This window comes from Salvia hispanica, chromosome 1 (assembly GCF_023119035.1).
Source record: "Salvia hispanica cultivar TCC Black 2014 chromosome 1, UniMelb_Shisp_WGS_1.0, whole genome shotgun sequence".
In the NCBI taxonomy this organism is placed as follows: domain Eukaryota; kingdom Viridiplantae; phylum Streptophyta; class Magnoliopsida; order Lamiales; family Lamiaceae; genus Salvia; species Salvia hispanica.
In genome coordinates this window covers 35178122-35202812 of record NC_062965.1, presented here as the reverse complement: position 1 = coordinate 35202812, position 24691 = coordinate 35178122, and the positions used below count along the sequence as shown (strand labels likewise).

Below are 24691 nucleotides of genomic sequence, written 5' to 3'. Positions count from 1 at the left end.
TCATCCTCCATTCGTACTCCTCAAGCATCCCCACCACTACCACCACTCGTACCACCCGCGTTACTCATCGCTCGATGATGCTCTTGTACGTAAAGTTAGAGAGAGAGAAAATTCGTTAAAACAAGCGGTGCAAATGAAAATGAAACTAAAATCGTGTTTATATAGGTTTAAAAAAAAAAATTAAAAATCGTCGCTGGCCGATCGGGCCGCCACAATGGCGGCCAGCGCATCGGCCAGCCACACGCAATCGGCTAGCCTTGGCCGGTTTTTTCGCCGAAATTCGGCTAGCTTGCTCCAATGGTTCGGCTAGCCGGCATTGGAGATGCTCTTATACTCCATCATATGCACTTTTCATTTTAGTCCAGTCCCATAAAAAATATATGCATTCCATTTTTGAAAAGTTATATCAATTTAATAATGTATGTCCAACTATCCATTAACACTACTTAACTACAAATCTCCTCATCTCTCTTTCTCTATCATATCATTCTCCTCGTCTCTCTTCCTTTACCAATTTTGTCTTAATTCCCGTAGCTCCCTATTGCCCATATTTTTATGGGACGGAGGGAGTATAAAAAGGCAAAATGACTCAACTAATAAGTACCACTCCTACTTCTTTTTTCACATTCTATAGAAATAGTTCATATTCATTTATAGAAATTTTTTTCTCCTTTTTTTCTCCTTTATGAGACTCATTATTTACCAGATTATTTCAATTACTTTATCTTTTACGCATTAAAACTCGTACACGGTGCAACCACAAATAATAATTTATGTGGAAACGGAGGCAATATATTACTCACTCCATCTATGATTAAATGTCCCATATTTGACTGACACGAATTTTAAGAAATTATTTGACTTTATAAAGTAAAGTGAATAGAAAAAATTAATGGAATGTGAGACTTACTTTTATATATTGATTTTATTATAATAAAATGTGAGTTGGATTAGTTAGTTAAATATGAAGTCTACTTATTAAATATAGTAGAAATAAAATAAAATATTTATTAGCGGAGAGACGAAAAAGAAAAAATAGAACACTTAAAAGAGGATTGGATTGAGTATATATTATTTAACGTGAATACTAAAACAAAGTAGCTGATTTCATCTCCAATTTATTCTATGGGACTGCTTTTCTTCTTTACATATGCATTTCTCACAAATATTTCCTCTTTTCTTACGGAGTATTGAACTATTTCATTTTTCATCATCTCTAACAAATATGATTTTTTTAATTTTGAAAAATTTAAACAACATACTATCCCCTACACATCATTTTATTTATAATTTATACCATTACCATTAACACTTATGCCATTATAATAATATAGACTTCACTACCCTTTCTCTCCCTCTCTTACTTTTCTCATTATTTGTTAAAACTCGTGTTGATCCCAAAGTTCATACTCTTTGGAGACGGAGAGACTATTAATTATTAGTAGTATAATTTATTTGATGTGATTGTTTTTCATTTTTATTGATAGCATTGCATACAGAAAATTAATTTAATTATATGCATGATATATAGAGTGTAATTTTTGTTTTATTTTACTATAATACTATTATTTATAATGATTATATGGTATACTATTATAAAAACTCTCTTCATCCCACGTTATTTGAGGCGTTTTTTTTCGGCACAAGATTTAAGAAAGTTGTGTTTAATAAGTTAAATAAAGTAGAGGAGAGAATAAAGTAAGAGAAGGAAGAGAGAGTAAAGTAAAAGATAGAAAAAAATAAGTAAGATTAGATGTTTTATTTTTAGCTAAAAAAAGAAATGACTCAAGTAACTTTGGACCACCAAAAAGGAATACGACTCAAGTAACCTGGGACGGAAGGAGTATAAAGTTAGCAAATAATAACAAGATGATTTGAAAACTAATTTTATTAGAGCATCTCCAAGGGGAGGGATAAATGGGGATGTAAAGTCATATAACTACTATATTTACCTTTTTTCCATGAAAAATCATTCTCTAAGGGGAGATGTATTTGAGAAGGTATGATACCTTTTCTCATTTTGAAGAAGTATCTTTGCCTCTCCATCAATGGAGAGATGGAGAGGTAAAACCTTATAATCACCATATTTGCCTTCTTTTCATGGAAAATCATTCTCTAAGGAAGAAGGTATTTGAGAAGGTATTACACCTTTTATTTTTTAATGCATTTTGTACTATTATTTTATTTTTTTTTAAAATGATATACCTTTCTATATACATTTATCCTTTAGAAGGTGATACTTATTGAAAGTGTATATTTCACTTTTTGAGGAGATAAATAGATGATATACCTCTTTCATTTACCTTTTATAATAATTGTATTGCATTAACAATATACTCCGTTTGCACGGCGTGTATTAATTATTTGGATTAAAAGTTTCCATAACTCACAATATTGCTTTTCTTTTTTATTTACCACTAACTGGAACTGAACTTAGAATGGTAAATTTCAGTTATCGATTAACCGATAATCGACTAACCAAATACCCACCCCTAACTCTTTTAACAAAAGTCATATTTGGTGTGTGTACGGGTTTTAAGAACTGCAAAGAATAGTGAGTTCAAAATTTTAGTGAAATATGAGTCTCAATTTTTTATATTGATTTTATAATAAAATGTGAGTGAAATTAGTAAATGGAATGTGAGATCTACTTACTATTTATGGTAAAAGTGAAATAAATCTTTAATTATTAGACGAATTAAAATGATAAAATGTGTCTCTTATTGTGGAATTGGGCAGTATCTTAATAAAAAGGTTGCCAACATGGGAGTGACCTGGTCACATTTATTTGTAACCCAATTTTGACACCTATATTATTTTATATTTAATTTTAAAATCTAATTATGTTAACTATTTTATTTTTAAATAATTACTCATCAACATATCATTGTATTTTGATTTTTATCATAATGGATATATGGTCATTTCATATATTTTGTATTTTTAGTTTGAGCACAATAAATAGTTCATTTATGTGTACTTCATCCGTTCATCAATAAATATTTCATTTTGTCATATTCATCTGTCCACCAATAAACATTTCATTGCATTTCATCGCATTTTTACTATTTTTTTGTAATAGACTCAACATTCCACTAACCTTATTTCACTCACATTTCAATATAAAACTAATATATAAATATAGGACTCACATTCCACTAACATTTTCTACACTTTCTACCAAATTTCTTAAAATATGTGTCCGGTCAAAATTGGTCTTGTATTAGTCAACAAAGGGAGTACTTTTTAGCACAAAGAATGGTCATTTCATATACTTATATTTTGATTTTTAGCGCAATGAATGGTCATTTCTCTTGTGCATCAAACACGATAAATTAAAAGCAGCAAAGTATTCTTGTGATACATATTATATTGAAATTTGTGGGGTGATACTTCGTCTGGTATACTCTCTTCGTCCCATTAAAATATAGACATTTTTATTTGTGAAAAGTCCCAAATTAATTACCTATATATACAAATTTATTTATAACTTATACCATTATGACCTACAATTACAACTCACTAAACACTAATTATAATGTGAGTCACACTATACACTAACACTATTTTAACTATCATTCTACTCTCTTTTACTTTACCAATTGTGTATTAATTTCCGTGTCATTTCAGATTTCCATGCCCATATTAAACTAATATTTTAACATTTCACATCTAAAATCACTTTCTCTCTTGATTGTTGAAAGGGTTTGATTTGTGCTAAGGCTGTTCAAATAAGAAAATAACAGGTTCCCTAAATCCAGCAAATCCACTAGATCACTCGGTCTAGGAACTCGTGGGTCGCGAGGAATTCCGGTCGTCGGACACACAAAGCACTTTTCCTTTCAAAAACCCTCAACCACTTTACTAAACCTAGTATAGGGAAGTAGGGATCGATCCCACAGAGAAGGATGCGTAAATCAAGGATTTGGGAGTATTTTTGGTGTTGGCTGCTGCCACGCATTTTCTTGGGTTGAGGAAAATTAGAATTAACTTGACTTGGGAACCTAAAAAAAACTTAACCTAACAGCTAGACCTAGGAGATAATTCTACGGTGGGGACCACGTCTAAAAAGCAAGGTGCGACTGAAAAGTTGGCAGAATAACTAACTCTCGTACTAACTGACAGTGACATCGTCTTCTACAACCAAATTTGCGTAAAACTTCTTAAGAAAAAACACATAAGTAAATCAAAAACAGAGCTACTGACTTGAAATCAAATCTATGCATAATAAACGAAGAACTTAGCAGATCTGCATACCCTAGACGAAGTGAAATAGAAACCAAGAAGAAATAAAACAAATCTATCTACCACTGTCTTTCCACACGCCAAAACCGACCTCAGACGCTAAATCCACTCCGGATCCAAGCGTCCGACATGAACTCCCAACAGAAGAAACTCTCCATCACGTCAGATTTTACAAATAAGAACTCCAAATACTCAAACAACCACAGATCTGTCACCAAATTCCACATCAAATACCTCAATAACGAAATAAACAGAGATCGACATAGCAATTGAAGAATTACGCTAACAGCAGAGAGATCTATGCAAAATAACTTGAAATTAAAAGCTCAACGCAGATCCATGAACGGTAAAGCAGTAAAACATTATCAACATCAAAGTCGACTCCCAAAAGTGAAGTTCGACGGTGGAAACTAGCAAAAACAACTGAAATTAAAAGTAATTGTATCTTCGCCCTCACTAGGACGGTGTTGCCAAGCACGAAATCTTTAGAAAATACCCCCCCTATCACGATTACCCCAGAACCATCCCCAAGTGTGTGAAAATGTATGAGCTAAGAAGAGTGGAAGACTATCTCCATTGCGCTGCATGCTCTTCTCTATTTATAGGCGTTTTAGTGGGCCCAACGAGGTATTGATAATGACTTTGTTGCCCTCAGCTGTAGACTTCCTTTATCACGCCAATTTCCTCGTAATTCCTGCTCATTTCGTTCCATTCTCCTGCTAGACCATCTCCTTCATAACTTCCTTGATCTAGCAATTTTCTTCACACACCTGGCTTAGAAAACATGTTAGACCCAGCAAATTATAACATTTTTTCGCACATTACCGATACAATTCTCTTCCAATTTTATATATGTTGGGCTCAAACAAAAAGTTGTACTCTTACAAACATAAAATTTTGAATCACCTATAAGCTAATTATAGAATCATTATATATGTGCACAGATGCATAAGTATAATATTGAGGAAACTATTTACAAATATAAAATATGCTTAATTAACACCATATATTTGTATGTTTGCACGTATAGCACCAAGATGACATGCAATCATGATTAATTAAAACTGAAATAGACAATTATAAATTGGAAAAAAAATAAAATTAAAATTTACTAAGTGCGTTGTTAACCTCAAACATAAAATGATAAAAAGATAAAATTTTGAATCACCTAAGTAGTGGCGGATCTAGAGAGGGCGGGGAGGGACGATCGCCTCTTCCGTGCGACTTTCCCTTAATCACCCCCTCCGCGTGACTTTCCTTTATTTGGACGTAAAATTGTCATGTCCACTCCCTCCGTTTGCCTCTAACTTCGCTCTGAAGATCAGAAAAATAGTCATATCCGCCGTAAATCAAGCTAGTAATATAATACAATATATTCTACCCCTCCATTTTCATTGAATCTGTCACTTTCTAAGCTAATTATGGTATCATTATCCATGTGCACAGATGAATAAATATAATATTAAAATTATTTATCAATATAAAATACACGTGGATCAAGTAGTTACTTACTGAGGGTAGTTATATCTTATAAAAATGAAAATTTAATGAATAATGTAAAAGTTTTAATGAAAATTCTAGTTCAAGAAATTTCTAATAAAAAAGTTTGTTTTCCAATACTAGATTACATCATTACATGCCGCAGGAGATTACTACCATATATATGCCCATGCATGCACCATATCCATATAGATTTGTGTTAAAATGACAATCACTCTTAAAATGACACCGTGACACCATTTATACAATAATATTATAAACGCTACACAACAATCTATAAATTGTTGTATAGCGTGTTGGATATTGCTGGCCAAAAAAAATTGTTGTATAGTGTACAAAATATTGCTGGCCGTCTTTTTTAGAATTTTTTTTTTGCCACGTGACAGCTTATTATTCGTCCACGTATATAAATGATTGGCTAGGAATGGTGGTATGATGTTATTTTAAGAGGTGGTGACACCCTAACACTCCCCTATCCGTATATGTATTCATAGGTTTGCATGTATAGCAAAATAAGCCGATATTCGAATATGACTAATTAAAATTGAGGGGAAAAAATCAAATTTACTAGAACATAAATAGATAGTGCTTGTAAGTTAGAATAGAAAATGCAAGTAACATGGGACAAAGTGAGTATATTTTTAATTTTTTTTTTCATATTTTACCTGTCCTCTAGAAATAGGGATTTTGAGGACGACAAGAGTTTTATGTGAAATTAGTAAAGTAGGAGAGAAATAGAATGAAAAAGTGACTGGAGTGTTTCTATTATATTTCTTAAAGCCAGTGTCGTGTCATATAGTGTTTTAGTATTAAATACTCCCTCCGTCCGCGAATAGAAGTCTCGTTTTTTCATTTTAGTCTGTCTGCGAATAGAAGTTCCAATTCATTTTACTATATATGGTAATAAGAATATCTCACATTCCACTAACTCATTCCACTCACATTTTATTTAAAATTAATATATGCAAGTGGACGGCCCATATTCCACTAACTTTTTTTCACCCACTTTTCTTTGTTTTTTAAAACTTGTGCTGCCAAAAAATGTGACTCAAGATAGCAGATGGAGGAAGTATATATGTTGTTAAAGCGCAATTTTTACGTTTGTATATGAAATTCAAAAATATTCTAATCGGTATTTGTTTCTTTTTAATTTTATATAATTACTTGAAACATGTTTTTATACAGTTCAAACAAACAAAGAATGTATATGTGCACATTGCGATTTATGTATGATGATTCAAACTGATGAACTGAGTACCTAAATCTTGACTTGTCGTTAAACTTCAATTCATGTGAAAATAGAGAACAATATCCAATATAAAATAGTTAAACAACATCCAATCCAAATAGCAACAAACTTCAATCCTCCTTTTATACAATTGGCCACCCGTTTCCTCCTTTTGAATCTGTTGCTCAATCGACACAGACACTCTTACGTTCTTTTTATCCTTTTTTTTTGCATATTGAGTGAGTTGTTTGTGAATTATTCCCACAATAAGGATGAAATTAAGATCAAAACCGATAAAAAAAACTTGCCTTATGAATAGTACTCTCACTGTCCTAAGGAAGTTGAGTCATATTCCGTTTTTGTTTATCCCAACGTAGTTGAATCATTTCCTTTTATATAAAAACTTTATTCCCTCTCTTACTTTCTCTCTTCATTTCTTTTAGTAGTACTTTATTTCTTCTCTTACTTTCCTCTTTCCACTTTAACCCTTAACAAATCAATTTCTTAAATTCCTTGACCAGAAGAAATATTCCAACTATCTTGAGACAGAAGGAGTATCTAATAAAGTGTTACTCCCTCCGACTCACAATAAGAGTCACATTTTGTCATTTTGGTTCATCACATATAAGAGTCAAATTTCACTTTTACCATAAATAGTAAGTATGTCCCACATTCCACTAACTCATTTCACTTGCATTTTATTATAAAACCAATATAAAAAATAGATCTAATATTCCACTAATTTTTCCAACCCACTATTCTTTACATTTCTTAAATTTGTGCCCACATCAAATGTGACTCATATTATTGGACGGATGGAGAATTATATACTCCCTCCGTCCCATAGAAATAGGTCATTTGAGGATGACAAGGATTTTAACACTCCCTCTGTCCCACAAAAGATATCACACTTGTGGAAATACACGAGATTTTAGGAAATTTTGTTTTGTGTGTTATGGAAAGAGAAAATATAATATTAATATTATTGTGAGACAGAACTTTTTCTAGAAATGGAAATGTGACATCTTTAGTAAAAAGAAAAGTGACACATTTTTTATAAGACGGAGGGAGTATATAATTAGTAAAGTAAATAAGATGCAGAAAATAATTGAAATAGTGTAGTGTACGGTGGAGTCCATAATTAATAAAGTAAAAGAAAAGAAGAAAATATATCCATAAATGGATATGACTATTTCTATGAAACGAATGAAAAAGGAAATCTAGTCTATTTCTATGGGACGGAGATGGTACTTTTTTTTAAATATATATAATTATATTAATTCTTATTTATGTTGAATTATTGAACATGTGATTAGTAAGTGAAAATCATATAGCTACTGCCTAGCACAAGTAGTGATAGTAGTCTTATGTTATCTTTTTCATATCTTTTCTTTTATTATTTTGTGCCTGTACGAATTAGTCTCCAATCTCCTCATGTTCTCCCTTCTCCTTCGAAGCATGAAACCTCTGTCGCTTCTTCAGCTCCGTCAAGAGCTTCGTCGCCGACACTGACATCGACTCACCTAGATCTCTTGCTCGGCCTACCGCCGCCTTTGATCCTCCACCCTCATTGCTACACGATCTTGCCGGCAAACTTGTCCACCACTCACTCTAAGACCATCCCCAATAGTACACTAAACCTAAAATGTGATTAATTAGCTCCAAAAGTACTCCAAAACTAATTTCATTTTTGATTTTTGAGTAAAAAATATATATTTTTAGGTTTACACTAAACCAAAACAAAATATTTTTTAAAATTTTATGAGTAAAAAAGACATAATATAAAGAATATTTTTTTAAGTTTGAGCTAATGTATAGTTAGAGTAAAATTATATTTGATGTGATATTTACATTAAAATGAATTTGAGTTTAGTGCAGATGATTGGAGAAGCTTTAAGAACCCCTCGCCCTCGCGCTCCAATCGCACCTGCAAATTTTTGGTAGTACTATCAAAGTTTTCAAAATTTACAACTACTCCTTTAAACCTTTTAAAAGAGAAATTTGTTGATTTGAGAATTTGGGATAATATAGTTAAAAATGAATTTAATGAAGGCGGTGGCGGTGCCACTCAGTTGTTGGGAAATAAACACAGGCAATCACGAATATAAAGGAGAATGAACACAATGAATTGTTTACCCAGTTCGATACAAAGTGTATCTACGTCTGGGGGCGATGCCAAGCCAAGGGTTTCACTATATAATTTTGAGTAAAGGTCCTTTTTGGTCCTTAACATATGAAGAGTTTTTGATTTTGGTCCATAACATTATCTTTTGAATTATTTGGTCCCTCACAAATAAAAACGGCTCACATTTAGTCCGAATTGGACGGAAATAGTTAACTTTAACAGTCAACGAAAATTAATCGAATTTTGACCGAATTAAGTTAATAATTAAATCCCTCCCCCCCGCCCTTCCACCCTCCGTTGGGGGAAACTCTCCCATTCCCACCACCACCCCAACAACAACGGTAGTTTTTTTTTCCTTCTTTTAAAAACCAAAGGAAAGCCATATTCAAAAAACCTTATACAACGTTTCCCAAAGCTCAATCCCCGCTCAATTTTTCCCGCTCTTTTCCCTTTCTTCAATCCCGTCCGGCCTCCTCGATCCGAACCGCCTTCGTTTGATTCTCCGCCGTGATGATGCTGCTAACCCTTGAGCGAGACCTCGTATATTCCAAAGTCCCTCACCATTCCAGAGCCCGACCGCCCCCGCGATCCCCCGATGCGAAGGGGCAAGGGAGCGAGGGACAGGGCCCCCTTCCTCCACGAGGCGGCGAATCGCACAAAATGCGGTTTCCACTTTCCATGGCACGAATCACGTGCACCTAGGCGATTCCGGATGATAAAGTTTTGGGTTTGGATTTTGATGGAATTTTTGGGGTTTTGAGATGGTGGTAGGAAACATATTCCATAAGGAAATATCTTCTAAGGAATAATATGCTTCAAGGAAACAAATTCTAAATATGGTAGGACATATTTTAGGCTCCATAATTAACGCTTTAGCATCGCCTTTAACGCTTCTCTTCAAGTTCGAAGGCGAATTGAAGCTATGCACTTCGAATTATCCATGTTGAATCTTTCCAAAACCTTACCAATGTAAACAGCTTGTGAAAGATACAATTTTCCAGCCGCCTTGTCACGCTCGATTCTCATGCCCAAAATTTGAAGCCTCTCCAAGATCTTTCATGGAGAATCGTTCAGACAATTGCCTTTTCAACTTATCCATCTCCTTTGGATCGCCTCCTGCGATCAACATATCATCAACATATAATAACAGGATAAGATAGCTCTTGTCAAACCTAAAAGTGAAAAAAAATAAATGTGTCTTTAAATGACGGACAACCTAAAATAGCAAAATGTTTCAAGTTTTGGCAGATGAGTGGAGTATAAGTTATTGAAAAATACTTACTCCCACCATTCTCTAGTAGGAGATGCGTTTCTTTTCGGCATGTGATATAAGAAAAATTATGTTGACTGAATTAAGTAAAGAAAGAATAAAGTAAGAAATGAAAAAGACAGAGAGATGAAAAGAAAATAAAGTAAGTGAGAAGAAATATGTTCACTTTTACTAAAAAGAGAAATGACTCCACTGCTATGGAACGTACAAAAATGACAAAATGACTCACTACTATGGAACAAAGGGAGTATTTATTACTCTCTCCATCACCCAATATGTATTCCACTTTGACTCGGCACGTATGTTAAGAAATGTATAGAAAGTGACTTGAAAAAGTAAGTAGAATATGAGTTCTATTTTTATACCCCCTCCGTCCCACTCGAAATAACACATTTCTAAAAATAGAAACATCATTATCTCTATTTTTTATCTCTCTCTTACTTTATTCTCTTCACTTAACTCGCAAAACAACACTACATAAAAAGGTAATTGAATATTTTAATGAGCAGAGATGAGAGATGAATTTATTTTTAATATAATAAGTGAACATCTTGGGGAAGACAAACTAAAAACAAAAGGCGAACATCTTGAGTGAGACAGATGGAGTAGTTTTATACTCCCTCTGTCCACGTTACTTGAGTCATTTTTTTTTTGCACTCGTTTTGTAAAAATAATAATAAATAGTTAAAGAGGAGAAAAAGAAAAGTAAGAGAGAAAATAATGTAGAGAAGAGTCTTAACTATTGTATTCTCTTTTTTACTTTATTTTTTCTCCACTTTAACTATTTATTATTATTTTTTAAAAACGAGTGCGAAAAAGAAGTGACTCAAGTAACGTGGGACGGAGGGAGTAGTAAAATGTGAGTGAAAATGAGTTAGTTGAATGTGATGTCCACTATAAAAAATACTCCCTCCGTCCCGGAGTATTAGACTTACTTCTTTTGGGCACATGATTTAAGGAATTGATATTTAAATAGTTAAAGTGGAGAGAGTAAAGTATGAGAGAGAGAAAAAGTAGGGGAGAGAAGAGAGAAAAAAGTAGGTGGAGAATAAAATAAGATAGATGTTTTTTGCTAAAAAAAGAAATGAGTCTAATATGTTGGGACATCCCAAAAAGGAAAGTTGGTCTAATACCTTGGGACGGAGGGAGTAGTAAAAATGAAGTGGGACAATTAATAAGAGATGAACCAAAAATAATTAATAATTTGTGTTTTACGAATATAAGTCACCCTAAAATCACCAATTTATATTAATATAAGTCAACATGTATGTATTTATCTTTATAATTTTAGTGTTTCATAGACTCCTTGTTTATACATGCTCGATGTGAAGTCATTATCATGTCGATCTTGGGAAATAGTTTCTTCACTTACACTAATGTAACGATTGAACTAGTATAATTGTACATAAACAGAAATCCCGAAATGTGATCATAAAATTACTAAGCCAAGATGAACTAAAACAAATGTAAATCCAGGTCCTTCACCCTAAATCATCACTAGGTTTTGGATCTTTATCAACACTAAACATAATTTTAGATTTTTTTTTTATTTTTTCCATCACTGCTGCTTATTGTCTGAGATGAATGGAACTTTTGGTAGCTTTTGAAGAACCTTTTCGTCCAGTTTGCTGTATTGTCTCTTCAGTCTGGCTTTCGCCTTTAGAGCGTACGAGTCCACTCGATCCTCGTTTTTCTCGTACAATGAGGGCATCGTCAGAATCAACACATTAACTGCACATTTCATGCTCACACATTGGTTTTCTTGCGTAGTGCAAGATGTATTAAAAGCTCGTAAATAGGAAGGAACACTTACTGATGTAGATGATAGTCAAGAGGTCGAACCAACTCCCAACAATGGAGACGATCCAAAGGGCGAAAATCGCCTGTGTTATTACGTGAGACATGAGCTTATCATGTAAACTTGTACTAGATAGTAATATTATTGAGAGATGACTTACTGTTAGAAACTTCTTTAAGTCCTTCCCTGAAGTCACTTCCCATAGCATTGTGATAGCTTGGTTGCATCGGTCGCATAGTAGGAGAGCAACGGCCGTGCATAAATCCTGTGGCAACTCAATCACTGGCAAGTTGAGAGGCGACCTAGCCAAGAGGAAACCATGTTACAGGAATCCATCAAGAGCGTTTGATGCAAAAGACGTAGAAGAATGACTGAACTGGAAGGTTATCAAAGAAAACCTAACTCTATGAAACAAGAATAATATTATAAAATCAATTTAGAAACCTGAAAACAAACTCAAGGAAATAAAACGAAAACTAAGAAATTAAAAATAAAACTAAAAAAACAGTAAATTTTCTCTTGTTGAACACAGAAAATTTCTGGCACATTTTCAGCATCGCTGACATCTATTGCTGGAACTGCATCAGCGGTAATTTGGTTTGAGTCGAGATCTAGTTAGGAGACTAACTTGTGAACGTAGAAGGAGAGGTTGGACCATAGGAAGAGCGTGGCCAAAGCGAGAATGAGGAAGTGGCAGATGAAAGGGATGAGATGGTAGCCTATCCATTCGAAGAGGAGCCATATGACAGTTGAGCCGGCTAGCAGCGCTGCCGACACCTGCTTGTTTCGCCATAGAATGAGGTCCGCGGCTGGACATGTAAGCCAATGTTTGAGATGAGGAACATGATCATATTGTATCATCTTAATGAATTTTCACACTCAAATCAACATATGTATGCATATAAACAATAATTGTAAAGAGATGGGGAGATGAAAATATACATGCTCCACCCCCAAGAGCGCTGTGCACAGGTTTCTCTCGACCAAAGAGACGCCCTTTGCCTTTGATTTTGTGTTGCCCTTGCTCTTGGCCTTGGATTTTGTGTTGCCCTTGCTCTTGGCCTTGGATTTCCAACTCTTGCCCTAGATCCCGGCCTTGGATTTCGAGGCCTTGGTCTAGGCCTTGTTCATGCCCTCCTTGGCTTTGGAGTTCTGGAAATTCATCTTCGCTTTGGTCTTGGTTTAGGCCTAGGCCTAGGCCTCCTTGTTCATCTTCATTATGAAGCTTCTGCTCTGGTGCTTCCTCAAATTCTTGATCCATCTTCCTATAACAAATTTTTTAGGAGTAATTTATATCAGACACACACAAATCTTGATCATCGAATAATAAACAATTTACATGTTCTTCGTCATGACATACGTGCACATGCATTATTGAGTCGACAAATATGAATTTCAACATACAATTTTGAATCAAATATAAATCAAAACATGATGAGAAAAATTACTTGTGAAAAGTTCTTGATGTGGAAGAGATCTGAGCAGATTTGTGTTTGTTTTGGGTAACTGAAATATTCAACGTATTATGTTAGTGGCAATCCAACTTAGCCGTATGTTCCCCCTAAATTTTCGCCCATTTCTTTTTCGTAATTATTTCTTCAAAATGGAGAATTGTAAAATAGAAGTTGGTCCCTCCAAATAAAAAAAAAATGGGAATCAATTTATTTAGTCAATAATTTTTTCCAAATTCGTGTTGGCTTGTGGTTAAATTACAGACTCCGAATAGCTCACTTTTCACTAACTAATCGATAGCAAGATGTAATTAAGGATTAATTAAGTTTTTTATTTTTTTTTTGGTAATTAACAAGGGTATTCCATCAGCAGACCCAGTGACTATTTCCCGCACTGATTTGTAGGCACCTCAATGGGTGGAATAGCTGACCCAAGGATTTAAAGCTGCTCCATACCCAAAAGCAGAGATTAATCCTCTGGCCATTTAATTAAGGATGGACGAGTAATTAAGTTTTAAATTATCATTATTAAATATATGGGCCAAAGCCCTGATGTGTGGGCGGGCCATTTAAGTCAACCGGCCCAACCAATCTGGCTTCGTTTTTTGACGTTGGAAATTTTAAAAGAAATAGAAAAAGAAAAAGAAAAAGAAATAGAAAGAAAAAAAACTTCCGGAAATATTTTGCATCGAATTTGAGTCTGAGCATGGCTGAAGGTATCTAGCAGCAGCTCCGGCGATGGAAGCGGTGGCGGAAGGACTGTGGTCGCTGGCGGAGCAGCACGAGCAGCGGCGGGAGATACGAGAGGCAGTCAAATGCCTCGAAGCAATTTGCCAAAGCCCGGTGTCGTTTCTCCCAATCGTCGAAATCAAAACGCGCCTCCGCCTCGCCGCTCTTCTTCTCAAGCACTCGCACAACGTTAATCACGCGAAATCTCACCTTGAGCGCTCCGTAAGTCTCCTCTTACTTCCATGATTTTGTTGCTGAATTTCACTATTTTCCGTTTCCATCTGCTAAAGTTTATGCGGTGCCCTTTTTCTTAGTGGGAAATTAGATTTGGTACGAATTTGTGTAGCTGACGTGTGAATTAAGCCTATAATTTACTTTGATTGACTGTGATTTTGTGTGTGCGCGCCTGTGTGTATGTTTGTGCCGTGTGCGTGTGTGAATTAAACCCTTTTTCATTTGGAAACGCGAGCAAATTTTATGTCAGAAGGAATTTCGATTCTGCTGTCTAATCGATCCGAATTCGGTGCAGCAACTTCTGTTGAAGTCAATTCCTTCTTGCTTTGAGCTGAAGTGCAGAGCTTATAGTTTGTTGAGCCAATGCTACCATCTTGTAGGAGCAATTCCTTCACAAAAACAAATGCTTAACAAGGGTTTAGAACTTGCGGCCGTTTCCGGAGAGGGGTATGACGTCTTAAGAATACTTGGAAATTGGCGTGTTGATTTAGCATGTCGTTTAATTTGGTCGATTCTACAAGTTTCTGTTATATTATGGGTAATATTTTGCTATTTGACAAGTTCGTGTTATAAAGTGTAAGATCGTGTCTTGAAGGTTTGCAGGGAAGTTATGGTCTTGCAACTTCAACTCTCAGCTTGCAAATGCCCTGATAATTGAGGGAGATTACCATGGGTCGGTTTCGGCTTTGCAACAAGGCCTTGCAATTGCAGCAGAGATGTTTTATCCAGAATTGCAGGTTTGTCTTGTTTGTTTAGAAAGCTTTTACCTGTTTTATCCAGAATTGCAAGTATGTCTTGCTACTTCAAACTGCTGAATGTGCTCAAATGTTTATCAAGTAGGCTGAAGATGTAATCTGATTCTGTTTTCTTCTTTTGTGGCTCAGATGTTTTTTGCTACTTCGATATTGCATGTGCATGTGATTCAGTGGGACAGTACAAGTCTGGTAGAAGAGTCTGTCAATGGATGCAATCTTATATGGGAATCTATTGAGCCTGATAAAGTAAGTTATGTCCTTACCTTTTTTCATATTGCTATGTTTTTTTCTCAGTTTTTCTTTTCTTTCAGAGGAGTTCAGACCAGTTAAACATGAAAAACCTTTGGACATGAAAAAAGGATAACTTCGAACATGGTTTTGTCTTTCTGTGTGCTTATGTTATTTAAATCTGTAAAATTGATTATGTCGAGTAAGTATCTGGTTTGTTATGATTATACGTTTTCATATCTAGCTAAGAATACCTCCAAGGAAACATTAGCCCTTTCATACCTATCTACGTTGAGTTTGATTTGTTTTCTCTGCTGTGAAGTGAGACAGTGTTTTCATGCTGGCTTCATTTTGATGTTTCACGTAAATGCATGTGCACGTCCCAAATCTTCTTAACTGCTACATGGTATCTTTGAAACTGAGATGTTTTATAAGTTACTCTTTGATATATATATATAGATATATATGTATGTATGCTTGGTTCTGTATTTTTATAATGACATAAAAATAAGCTTACGATGACCTAAAATGACATATGTATGCTTGGTTCTGTATTTTTGTATTAAGAATGAGTTTTACATAGATCAAAACTATATATAGATCAATATATATATATATATATATATATATATATATATGTTGAAAGCATTCTCTAGAATAATAACTCTCTTGTCTTGCTGATAACGTATTACTTGTTTTCCTGAACAAATAAAACTAGCAATCAGTACATGTTGTAGTTATGATGATTTCAGTTCCATTAACTGAATTTAAAATGTTTTCCCTTGTTTTCTTTTGCAAATAAACAACACTGCCTCAGTTTAGTAGTTGTGATGATTTCAGTTCCATTAACTGAATTTAAAATGTTTTCCCTTGTTTCTTTTGAAAAGAAACAACAATGCCTCGGTTTACTGTTTTACCATGAGCTGCTGCAATTGTTTTATCTGCTACGGATATGTGACTACAAGACTGCTGCTCAACATATTGATAAGTTGGATGCTGTTATGAAGACTGACTTGCAGAGGATGCAACACATCCGTGACCTCACCAATGAACTTGAGGCATTAAATCAAACTCTGTCACGCCCTGACTTGAACTACAAAGACAGGTCTGCTCTTTCTGAAAAACAAACTAATCTTGAGGAACAACTTAGTAATTACAGAGGAGAGACTTCAACTGGGAAAGAAACATTGGAACCTGCATATTTTGGAAATGTGAAGCGAGCATGGACTGAAAAGCTGGAGCTGGCTCCGCCTCCTATTGATGGGGAATGGTTGCCAAGAAGTGCAGTATATGCATTGGTTGATCTTATGGTGGTTGTTTTCAGCCGGCCAAAAGGGCTTTTTAAGGACTGTCAGAAGAGGATTGAATCTGGCATACAAATCATAGAAGGTTGGTTTTCAAAAATGATAAAGATATTGATCATGTTCGTCTTTCCTTCTGCATTACATGTTTTATAAAGTAGCCCAATCTGTTGCTCATGATTACTTGTATCTTCACCGAAATTACTGGAGTTTTATGACCTGTTTATTCATCCCTGAATTCATAAATCTAGAAGAAGACTGATACTGAAAATCTAATTAAACATTGTTATTTCACATAAAAATGGATACTTGGTGTGTGAAATTTGATTTTCGGTGTTTCACTTGCAGAGGAGCTGGTGGAGTTAGGTATTACTGAGGGGGTTACAGGTGAGAGTTTTATTCGTATTGAGTCTGTAATATAATGGTCAACTATGAAAAGATCTCATAAAAGAAAATGGCCACTGTTAAGCAAAATATATTTTGTGTAAGTGGCCAGATTTCTTAGATCTTCTATGCAATAACTGAAACAGTGTTTGAGGGTTTATGAACATGTGGTTTCTGCCACAAACTGATTACAGAAGTCGTGTTGCAACACTCCGCAATTTGGATGGCCGGTGTCTATCTCATGCTTCTAATGCAGTTTCTCGAGAACAAAGTAGCAATTGAGCTTACACGAAGTGAATTTGTAGAAGCGCAAGAGGTTGGTTATTACCTCCAACCATTGAAGTTCTGATTACTTGCACTGCATTCACTCTTGAACTAAAAATGTGCTTCAATTTGAGAAGCACCGACTTCCTGCTGTTGAAACTTGTACAAAGTTTAGGCATAAATACTTAGCATTTGTTATTGCCGAAATACATCTTCAAAGGATTAAGTGTAGAAAAGATAGTTTTGGAATGAACTTATTATATGTTCAATGATTTTCAATAAGCATGTGGATTATTTTATGAGACGGATCAGTCATCTAAACAAAATTTTATTGAATTTATTAATGTTGGCATATCTGCAGGCTCTGGTGCAGATGAGAAGTTGGTTCATAAGATTTCCAACTATCCTACAGGCTTGTGAGAGTACCATGGAGATTCTAAGGGGCCAGTATGCTCATTCAGCTGGCTGTTATGATGATGCTGCTTTTCATTTTCTTGAAGCATCAAAGGTAAGTTCACACTTGTTATCAATACTAAGCCCTCTTTTAGGAAACCATGTAGCTATCAGGTGATTTCTAGAATTAAAACCACACATCAATTTTTGTCTGTTGTTTTGCATATGTAGTTGACTCAGAGCAAATCACTGCAAGCCATGAGCCACATTTATGCAGCAGTCTCCTTTATTTGTATTGGGGATGCTGAATCTTCATCAAAGGTAACTTTATGTTTTAAGATGTGCATTCTTTTGCAATTGACAATATTAAGTTCCACTCACTAGGCCAAACTATTCTTGCAGGCTGTTGATTTGATCGGACCTGTTTTTGATGTGATAGATTCTTTTATAGGGGTGCGAGAAAAGACCACTGCACTGTACACTTATGGATTTCTACTCATGAGGCAACAAAATTTTCAAGAAGCCAGGTAATCATAGAATAATTTTTTCTTGTTGCATTTTGTATATATTCATCCAGTAACAAGTTGCATTATACTCGTGCCCTGCCCTACTATTGTTCAATTCATCTCCTTATTAGATAACATTTCCCTTCATTGGCTGCCCCTACCAGTTTCTACCTAATTTAATTCTCAATGGTGGTTTATCAAGAAAGAGCTCCAAACTGAATTGAAATAGATATATGGATTCCTCTAATCTCTCATTCCTTATTTTTCGTGTGCCTTGAATTCTGCAGAATCCGACTAGCCTCTGGCTTGCAGATCACCCATACTTATTTGGGGAATCTTCAACTCGTTTCGCAGTATTTAACAGTGCTAGGGAACTTGGCACTTGCTCTACATGACACTGGACAAGCTAGAGAAATCTTAAGATCTGCTCTAACTTTGGCAAAGAAGCTGAATGACGTTCCAACACAGAACTGGGTGCTGTCGAATATGACAGGTACATATATACATGCAAGAATTATATTATCCGTGGTGCTGGAAATGTAATACCATTGATGCTATGTATAGAGCCTTGGCAGATAATACGAATCAGGTTTGCCTCGTACGAGTCATGATTGTTGAGTTCTCTTACTTTGTGCAGCTTTATACCAGCAAACAGGAGAGAGGGGAAGCGAAATGGAGAACACCGCATACCAGAGTAGGAAAGCAGAAGACTTGCAGCAAAGACTCAATGCTGCGCGTTCAAAAGGTCATCACAACGAACTGGTAATGAACACCTATTCCCGCTCTTTCAACCAACGCTCATCACCAAGAATCAGTTCAAAAACATACATTTTAATCTACTAGAATTGCTGTTCACCTGTTTACTTGTGCATCCTTATAATGGACAGATCGCCCGAGTGAAACTTCAAGTTCATCAATTGAGCGAACATGAGATGAAGCGGGCGATGGCTGGCCCTTCCAACACTATCGACCTCGACATCCCAGAATCCGTCGGCCTTGCAGCTCCGTCGCCAATGCCGTCTTCAGCGAGGCTGATGGATGTGGACATTGGGAGGCTTGGCAAGAGAAGATTATAGTGTCCCACTTGGTGAGATAGAGAACTTGATTGAGCATTCCAAATCACGCAAATGAGGGAAGGCCAAATGTCTTTGAGTTTAAATTAAATGTGCAAGTTCGAGTAGTAGCATGTTCCCTTCTTTTTCTTTTTTAGTAATATGACAAAATTCTGTAGCCCGTGTAAGGAATGTATTATAGGTAGATTTCGTTTCAGTGTAATATATGGAAGCTTATTTTATTATTGGTTTTTTTAGGTCCATTTGCTATTAAGTGTATAAAAGTATTAAGTTCAAATATTAATTTGCGTACATTGTATTGTCAATAAAGAGCTGATGTTTTCGAAGAAGAAAAATAGAAGACATAATATGATAGCAATATTTTCGAAATTACGCAGAAACTGAGATGGGATTTGACTGCCCTTCTGTGGGTATTTCGGAATATGGATCTTAATTCACTGATCTTTTGAAATTTGAAATTAAATTTGTTGATCTTTTGAAATTTGGACCGGGACATGCGAATTTTTCAGAATTATGGATTTTTGCTTTTTTTTTATATATTTTTCTTCAACTTTTTTCTTATTATTTTCATCTTATTACCAAACTACCCATCTCAAATTTAGACCCAAATTTGAATTTTGCTTTTCTCTTTTTGACTTGCACTACGTGATTTTAGTTAGGATGAACCAATTTTCAATAAGCTTTGTCAATTCCTAATTTAAGTTGATTATTAAATTTAATTAGAAATTTGTAGTAACTTTAATTTTGCTAGATTTTATTAAACACAATAACATTTCATGTAAGAATATAAAATTAATTGGATGCGCAAACGATAAAACCAACACGTGGGTGGGTACAACATTGACGAATGATTAAATAGACTTGTTTCCACAAGTAATACTCCTGCAGTCACAAATAGGAGTTCTATTTCATTTTGACACAAATTTAAGAAATATTAAAAAAAATAGGTGGTAAAAAGTTAGTGGAATGCGAGTCTCACTTGTAAATATATGTGAGTGGAATGTGTGTATAATTATGAACCGAGACTTCTATTCACGAACGGACTAAAATGGAAAAACGAGACTTCTATTCGCGGATAGAGAGAGTACTCCGTAGTAGATTTTTTTTTAGATTTTTCCAATAAAAATAAGTGGTCAATTTCTAGTTTTAATAAAATAAATATATATTTACTCCCTCTATTTTATTCATCCATTCTCAACTTTATTTTCTCTCATATTTTATTATCTTAAGTTAACTTAATAAGTACTCCGAGTAGTAATTTTTTAAAATCATATGCTTAAATGAAATCCATCACTTGCAGTGCAATGGGATGAAGTAAATACTAATCATTTTTGTGAACAATGTAGTACTACTATATAATAAGATTCAAATTCTGTTTAATAGAGTATGATATTGTTTTAATTATGCTACTAAAAGTGACTTTGGGCTGGTTACAGTAATTGTCATCGTGTTTATCATGAAATGTATAGATGATGAGATTGATAGCTAGGACCATTACTCGCCTATTCTTCAAACTCAGTCAAATTTGCCGATACCTAGCATGTTTAATATACTTTTAGACGCAGAGTCGTTTTATTTTTCAAGATAGTGGGCTAGTCCAAGAGCACTATGCACTATATAGTACTCCCTCCGTTCCATATTAATAGAGTCATTTTTCTATTTTGGAAAGTTCCAAGTTAATTGAGTCATTTCTATTTTAAAAAGTTCCAAGTTAATTGAGTCATTTCTAGTTTTAGCAAAAAATAATTCTTCTTTTTACTTTATTCTCTCTTCATCTCTCTTACTTTACTCTCTCTTACTTTTTCCACCATCCATTTAACACACTATTCTTAAACTCCGTATCAAAAAGAAATGTGTATACTATCAAGGAACGGAGGGAGTACTATAATGCAAAGAGAGATTTTCTTGATTTGACTTATGATTTGGTTTGTTTTATTGTATTTTTCATTGTAATTTTCGTCTTCATATTGTTTTGTTCATTTGCTTCTATTATAGTAATAATTAGAGTACTCCTGATATACGACTCTGGGAACTTTCTATATGGATAATATATATCAATACAGAGGAGTGAAATGATAACTAGTTTAATGCGACAACTAATCAACTTATAACTTAATGTATTAAAATGTTAACACGGTGATATGGATATGCCAACTATGTCCATTTTCATTTATGGAAAATTGCCCTCAACTAATTACCCATATATGTCAATTTAGTTGCAACTTACTATATCACTATAGTTCACCATTACAACTCTTAAACACTAATAATAATGTAGGTTTTTCTATTCACTTACATTACCTTTATTTACTCTTTTCATCTCATCTCTTAGTTTACCAATTGTGCATTAATTTTCTAGCCATTTCAAATACACATATTTTTATGGACGAGACATACTATCATATCATTGATATTTTTAATAATACACAAAATTAATACTAGTAGTTATTAAAGTTATGACATTAAACTAGTTATCAACTTAACATGCAACCTTGAGTCCAGAGCTTTTGTCCTAGCGGCAAGGAGCTTAGACATCAATGTATGAGGTGCCGAGTTCTTGACCTCAGTTGTAATTTTCTCATTTCTTAGGAGTTTATTTTCTCATTTCTTAGGAGTTTAGGAGTTTATTTATAATATCCTCGTTCGTATAGGAGTTAATATTTTTTTTAAAAAAAAATTAATTAATTAATTAATGTGCACCCTGTCAATTCATAAATTAAATAAGAGTAGACGATGGAGTGAATGTAGACATTAACAAACATGTGATATATATTTCTTTCTCTATCTTAAAGATTTACAAAATTGACTCTGTCGACATAATAAGAAAAGTTCAAAAACATCGGATCGTGTATAAATCTTGACCTTTATTATTTTACAAATTTTTTTTTTTAAAGGTTCAATATTTTGTTGTCAATATAATGGGAAAGCGTCTACATGTACAACAATATAAAAATTAGGTTTTCTATCGCCTTCATCAAATAGTATTTTTTATTTCAAGAACCAAAATATACAATTTATAATCAAGAAATGATTTCCTCATGCGAATTAATGTACTGTGCAGATGAAACTGAAATGTGACCTATTTAATTTTCTTGTAGACGATTTTAATTTTTTTATATTCGAACGCTAATTCCTTGGTACCATGTTAGTCTGAAATAAAATTGAAGTATACAAATTTGCAACGCAAACGTCAAACGTGTATATATATTATTGACTTATTAATTAATATATATCGATAAATAATTGATATTGTATTATGTCACATACACAATATCTTGATGTCCTGTAGCAATGTGTATAGAAAGCAATGTGTATATTAGGTGAGAATTTGTGTTATTTTTTATGACTGGGTGTTATATAGGGAGTATAATGAAAGCAATGTGTACTATAAAATAAAACACGAGATTTTTAAAATTTGAAACAAGTCATATATACAGAAATAAAAAAAATGGGAATACAAGAATCCGACTGTTGTGTAAAATGGACAATATAGAATCAAAATTGTGAGCTTATTTGGAAAATTGGGCTGCACTTTAACAGACAAACAAATATGGGTTAAGTGTCATGTTGTGTTACATACAAAAAAGTTTAGGCTCGATCGATGATGTAATTCAGACAACATCAGCACATGGCAATGCCAATATATGTTTCTACATTTATTTGTGCTTATAAATTAAAAAATAGTGATCATTAATGAGAATTTTAGCTTGTCAGTAGTTAAATTTATATTTGTTCACAAGTACCATATCATGTGAGTTGCAGTGGTCATGATTCATGCCACTATTTCATGGATTATGGATATTATTTGTCTTCATATAAAAATAAATAAAAAGACTGCAAAAAGTTTTTTATTTGAAAAAACTTGGAATCCCTACTATCCAGCAAGGTAAGAATTTTAGATAAATTATGGCACAATTTAAATAAATATTATTGAGCCTATTAGGGCATCCGCAAACGGCAGTGAAGTTGTCTTCATCTGTCTTTCTTTTTCATTTATTCATGAATATTCCAAAAACTGCATATAATGGTTCGTCTTCTATCTCCGTTAGAATTCAGAGTTCTTTGACCACATTTTCAATATTGTGCATATGGAGAATAATTTATTTCAAAAAAAGTCTCACTAGGAGGTTCAATGTTTCGATAGTATGAAAAAATGGGAATATTCTAGTGTTCACGTGTTGGCCTAGCAGCAGAGTTGTTAATGTTCGAAACAAAGTTCACGAGTTTGTGTCTACTGTGATGCGGAATTAAAAATTTATATTTATTTACCAATTAAAATAAAAAAGTCATATCTTTATTGTATCATCAACATTATGTTCAACAGTGTTTGACCAATTCAATAATATAACTAATGAAAGATAATAATGTAAAAACAATATAGAATCATAGTAGTACTAGTATTAAATAAATTCAAATTATTAAAGGAAATAAAATCAAATTTGATATATCGTGATATTATAGAAAGCGCAAATTTTGGAGATGTACTCTTTTTGAACTAATTTATTCACTTTATAATATTTTAATATAATTTAATTACTTACTTTAAATTTGATTCAATAATTATTCATAATTCATAAATAATTATGTGTTATACATTAATATTACTCCTTTTATCTAGTTATACAACTGTACGTGACTGTACATATATCCTAATTGTAAGCTGAAACCAAAACCCTGAATTTTAAGGCAAACCTCTGAACATAAATCATAAATGATAAATGGCTATAATTATTAGTAATATATATTTAGTAAAATAACTAAAATAAAGAAACCAAATTACCTCAATTGAAAAATATGAATATATCCAAATTAACGTCTTTTGTTAAGTAAAACGTTTTGATGGGATTTCCTACCTTAAATATGTGCTCTACTTCTGCATATTTCATAATCGATATCCATTCTTATTATAAATACCATAGTCTGTAGCAATAAGATCATAGTAAAATATTTAAAATGTTAGTATATGGTGGTGTCCCATCACCAGACTTTGTGCATTTTTGAACCCTACAATTCTTCAAAACTGACAATTTATGTAATGCTCTTTCACACAGATAGATAGAGAGACATGCCATCATATTCTTTTTCCCATTCCTGCACACACTACCTGTTTTTCTTCTGCCATACCCCACCCCACCCCACCCCACCCCCTCTTTTTATAAATTCAGAGTTTAGGACTAGAATGATATCACAACCTTATGAGATTAACA

At 33.9% G+C, this 24691-nt stretch overlaps 2 protein-coding genes across 5 annotated transcripts; one reads left to right on the top strand and one right to left on the bottom strand.

Annotated features, from left to right (window-relative positions):
• Window positions 1-11683: 11683 nt before the first annotated feature.
• On the bottom strand, window positions 11684-13662 carry LOC125201308 (reticulon-like protein B4). Of its 4 annotated transcripts, none has more exons than XM_048099385.1 (6): window positions 13615-13662; window positions 13109-13431; window positions 12795-12975; window positions 12327-12468; window positions 12182-12251; window positions 11684-12099 (listed from the first exon to the last, which is right to left on the bottom strand). In XM_048099385.1, the coding sequence occupies exons 2-6, from the start codon at window positions 13425-13427 to the stop codon at window positions 11927-11929; spliced, it is 885 nt and encodes a 294-aa protein (XP_047955342.1). In that variant the 5' UTR covers window positions 13428-13431; window positions 13615-13662; the 3' UTR covers window positions 11684-11926. The 4 variants fall into 4 exon arrangements, with proteins under 4 accessions (XP_047955342.1, XP_047955348.1, XP_047955334.1 ...); XM_048099391.1 differs by having other exon boundaries at window positions 13109-13427; window positions 13615-13618; XM_048099377.1 differs by lacking the exon at window positions 13615-13662 and adding an exon at window positions 13527-13596.
• Window positions 13663-14269: 607 nt separating this feature from the next.
• Window positions 14270-19726, top strand: LOC125201261 (sister chromatid cohesion protein SCC4). Its single transcript, XM_048099301.1, has 13 exons — window positions 14270-14568; window positions 14876-15027; window positions 15176-15317; window positions 15465-15581; window positions 16451-16952; window positions 17213-17251; window positions 17443-17564; window positions 17874-18020; window positions 18137-18226; window positions 18308-18432; window positions 18699-18904; window positions 19049-19173; window positions 19299-19726. Exons 1-13 carry the CDS (start codon window positions 14356-14358, stop codon window positions 19485-19487), a joined length of 2169 nt encoding a protein of 722 aa, XP_047955258.1. The 5' UTR covers window positions 14270-14355; the 3' UTR covers window positions 19488-19726.
• Window positions 19727-24691: the final 4965 nt, after the last annotated feature.